The 4019-nt window shown below is 35.5% G+C and overlaps 1 protein-coding gene across 1 annotated transcript; it reads left to right on the top strand.

The window, feature by feature from the left end:
* The first annotated feature begins 234 nt into the window (after positions 1 to 234).
* LOC112507046 (pirin-like protein) lies at positions 235 to 2445 on the top strand. The gene is made up of 6 exons (XM_025111443.1): positions 235 to 353; positions 457 to 506; positions 627 to 665; positions 759 to 787; positions 1259 to 1425; positions 1569 to 2445. Exons 1-6 carry the CDS (start codon positions 262 to 264, stop codon positions 2059 to 2061), a joined length of 870 nt encoding a protein of 289 aa, XP_024967211.1. The 5' UTR covers positions 235 to 261; the 3' UTR covers positions 2062 to 2445.
* Positions 2446 to 4019: the final 1574 nt, after the last annotated feature.

Below are 4019 nucleotides of genomic sequence, written 5' to 3'. Positions count from 1 at the left end.
CACAAAATTAGATTTCTTTTACAATTGATTAAAGTAGAGGGGTAAAAAATGTAAATTAAGAAGACATGAAAAATACGTCAAACTTCATCACGATGACGTCAGGGTGACGTAGGAAGGAAAATAACACCCACATCTCCAGGTCCAACTTCCAATTGGGGAATTTCCAGTTCCATTGATGGTTGTGTATAAATAGCATCACAAACTTCCATTTTTATTCACACACATAATAATTAATTATTAATTAATAATTATTAAATTATAATGCCCAGTCATTCTCGTACTGTTCTTCGAAAGTTTCTTGCCAGGCCTCAACATGAAGGTGCTGGAGCTGTTGTTAGAAGAAGCATTGGAAGGTGTGATGAATACTAATCTTTCTCTTATTCATCTCTCTATTCACATGTATTCATTGGTTTCCAGTGAAATGAATAGGGTTTCTGAGTTCTTGTTTTTCTTCAGGTTTGAGCTGAAATACTTTGATCCTTTCCTGGTTCTGGATGAATTCTGTGGTGGGTTTCTGTTTTCTTGGCATTTCATGAATGAAAACAAAGAAAAGAAAGCAACTTTTGGTTTGATTTTTGATAAATGTTGGTGATTGATTTGATGGTTTATTCATTTTGAATATGCAGTATCTTCCCCTGGTGGATTTCCAGATCACCCACATAGAGGTTTGTGTTAATTTATGCACTTTTGCAGATTCTATTCACATGTGAATAATTAGTTAATCCTTCTGATGATTCTTGAATTCATCTTTTGAACAGGGTTTGAGACTGTTACATACATGTTACAGGTATATTTCTCACCAATTAAAATTGGGCATATATATATATATATATATATATATATATATATTGGTTGTTGGACTTTTCACTTCAAAACTTGTTTTTTTTTTTACGAAATTGATGGTTATTTTGTACTTATTTTGAAAAAAATGGGTCTTTTTATGATGGGTACTTTATAAAAATGGTTATTTTTGTGATTAAGGGTCTATTCATCAACAACTTAATGAGATGAATGAGACCTATAGCTTATTCGGTTGTAGAAAGTGGCTTATTCAATAAGCTTTTATGTGAGATCTTTATGCAGAGAACCAAAATTTTCAAAACCAGCTCCTCCAAATTAAAAAAAAACACGCTTCTTCCATCTATGATAAAACTTTTTCATTCTACACAGACAGATTAATCCATATAAACAGCTTTATCTATAAAAGACTTGATGAAAAACCAATCAAACCATAACTCAGATACTTTTTTAACTGCAGGGAGCTGTAACACATGAAGACTTTGAAGGACACAAAGGGACCATTGGAGTTGGTGATTTGCAATGGATGACTGCTGGAAAAGGGATTGTACATTCTGAAATGCCTGCTTCAAATGGCACTCAAAAAGGGCTGCAATTATGGATTAACCTCTCTTCTACCCACAAAATGTATACCGTCTAAAAATTACTGATATCTGATTTGAAATTATAACGTCTGAGCTTAAAAAGAGCTCACAGGTCTAGTTTTTCTATCCATATGAGACGGGTTTTTTACGTTCTCTTTCTTGTTTTGTGGTCTTGATGATGAACAGGATTGAGCCGAGGTACCAAGAGATGGCGAGCACAAATATAGCGGAAGGTATCGAAGACGGGGTTAGAGTGAGAGTGATAGCAGGCGAGAGTTTGGGGATAAAGTCGCCGATATACACAAGAACACCCACTATGTTTCTTGATTTCACGCTCGAACCAGGAGCCCACGTGCACCAACCCGTACCCGAATCTTGGAACGCGTTCGTGTACGTCTTGGAAGGCGAAGGCATGTTTGGCAACTCGAAAGCATCTTCGACTACGCCCCACCATCTTTTACTTTTGGGTCCGGGAGATGGGCTCGAGTCGTGGAACAAGTCGTCCAAGCCACTACGGTTCATTTTGGTTGGAGGTGAACCGTTGGGTCAACCGGTTGTTCAGTGGGGACCGTTTGTTATGAACACCCAAGAAGAGATCGATCAAACGATTCAAGATTACGAGAATTTCGAAAACGGATTTGAGAAGGCAAGATATTGGAGATCTGAAGCTCTTAATTGATCAAGATCATCACTTTTAGATCCTTAATTTCATTTCATATTTAAGTCATGTTGGGTAAACTAAAGGGGCGTTTGGAATGGAATTTGGTCAACGGAATTGATCATTCCAATTCCATCAGATTCCAGGGATTCCGACGAACTAAACGCCCCTTAAAATGTCTAGTTGTTTTAATTCTTGAATGATTTTCAAATTTCATTCATTCATATACGTCTAGATGTCTTTTTTTCTTTACAACCTGTCACGTAGTATCGTATCAAATATGTAAACTTGATTGGTACACGGTATTGGAAGTCGTATACCACAGTTGTTAAATCATGGTTTACGACTTTTTAATAATTTATTAGCTTTTTTAGTTTTTTGTATCGAATATTAAAATTTGTAACTTTCACTATTTTGTTTGAACATTTGAATGTTGGCAGATTTTATTCTTGCAATTAAAACCCTTACGAATCAGATATGTTACTTGAAAACTCGGAATGTCACTCAAAATTTGAACATAATAGCAAGTTTTCATAATGTGTAACATGAAGTTGGTAAAAAAACTAGTACCAACCGAAAAAAGTTGGTACTGATTAAGTCAGTACCCAGTACAGTTGGTTAGTATACGGTATAAGATTGTGTGTATCAATTATAATTGGTTGGTACACGATATTGGAGGGAAAAAAAACTTGGTACCGTACCAATTCCACACTTAATTAATCCTATAAGATTTTAAGATAACACTCAAGAAAATCCCATAAACAATTATCTGATATTTTTTTTTGATTAATCTGGATATCCAACTCGCTATGCGAGCCGACTAATCCCAAGACAACTATCTGCTTTGCAGATAGCATGGAATCGCAGCATTTAAACCAACGTGGCCACAAGGGATATTGGTTTATAAGGTTATGGAATGATGATGTTGATAACCTTTAGGATGGTTGGGGTTATAAATGAGGAGGCTTCTTTTGGTTGTATTGAAGGATGAGAAAGAATAAAAGTTAGGATTTTTTTTATTAACCTAGATATCCAACCTGTTATGTGAGCCGACTAATCTTAGGGTGATCATGTATTTCGTGGATAACTTGATGTCACCGCATTTGAACCTTCGTGGCCACAAGGGGATTTTTATTCCTCATTGGATTCGAACCTGGACCTCCAGACATTTTTGACCTTTGGAGCTCAAGCTCAAATCAATCAGACACCACCATTGTGGTTAAAAATGAATTTTTATCATACACGTAATTATTACAATTCCAATAATTCGTACAAATTTATAAAATCAGTTTTTATTTGTTGTTTCATATATGAAACAAGCTAAAAAGTGTGAAAATATAGTGTTTATACAATGTTGTTTCATATGTAAAGTATTCAAGATTGTTTTATATGTGGAACAAAACAGTTATAAACATTTCACATACAAGTGTGTCCGAATGATCAGTTGGTAAAAGAAAGGGGACTCTTTTTTTTTCAATTTTTTATATATAGAAGGAGCCTTCCTACCAATAGAAAAAAAAAACCAAAAACGCTAAAACAGATGACGAACTCGGGTGAGGGCGAACCACATCCATCAGAAAGAAACCAAGGCTCCCAAAGGGAAAGAAAGGAAGAAAAAAGAGAGAAGAAAGAGAGGAACCAGCCACTAGGGGAGGTTCCAGGCAAGCCGAGCCCATATAACATTTGAAGAAGGTTTAAGGGTTAGGCTTAAAAGCCTGAACCAAATATCATCAATAATGGTCTTGACCACCATATCAGAAGATGTTCTTTTTTTTATTAATACCAAAGTATACATATCAGTGGAGAAGATGGATATATTTTTTATTGTGACATGCATATTATTAATGTGTTGAAGAAAGTGATCCTCCACTTGTTTATTCTTATTTCTTGTGTTGTAGGTCAGGGCTTTTATGCGTATTTTAAAACTGAGTTGGATACCACATCATTCGCCACATCAGCATGGTAACCGGTTATATGGG

The sequence above is a fragment of the Cynara cardunculus genome (assembly GCF_001531365.2).
Source record: "Cynara cardunculus var. scolymus isolate 2C chromosome LG 2, CcrdV1, whole genome shotgun sequence".
NCBI lineage: Eukaryota > Viridiplantae > Streptophyta > Magnoliopsida > Asterales > Asteraceae > Cynara > Cynara cardunculus.
The sequence above is the reverse complement of the archived record's forward strand: the minus strand, read 5'-3'. Positions and strand labels throughout refer to the sequence as shown.

Bases quoted from the DNA above. Each gene is read 5' to 3' on its own strand.
- LOC112507046 (XM_025111443.1), top strand. From the start codon at position 262: ATGCCCAGTCATTCTCGTACTGTTCTTCGAAAGTTTCTTGCCAGGCCT. The intron at 788-1,258 runs GTATATTTCTCA...TTTTAACTGCAG, and splicing joins CTGTTACATACATGTTACAG to GGAGCTGTAACACATGAAGA. The intron at 1,426-1,568 runs GTATACCGTCTA...GATGATGAACAG, and splicing joins CTCTCTTCTACCCACAAAAT to GATTGAGCCGAGGTACCAAG.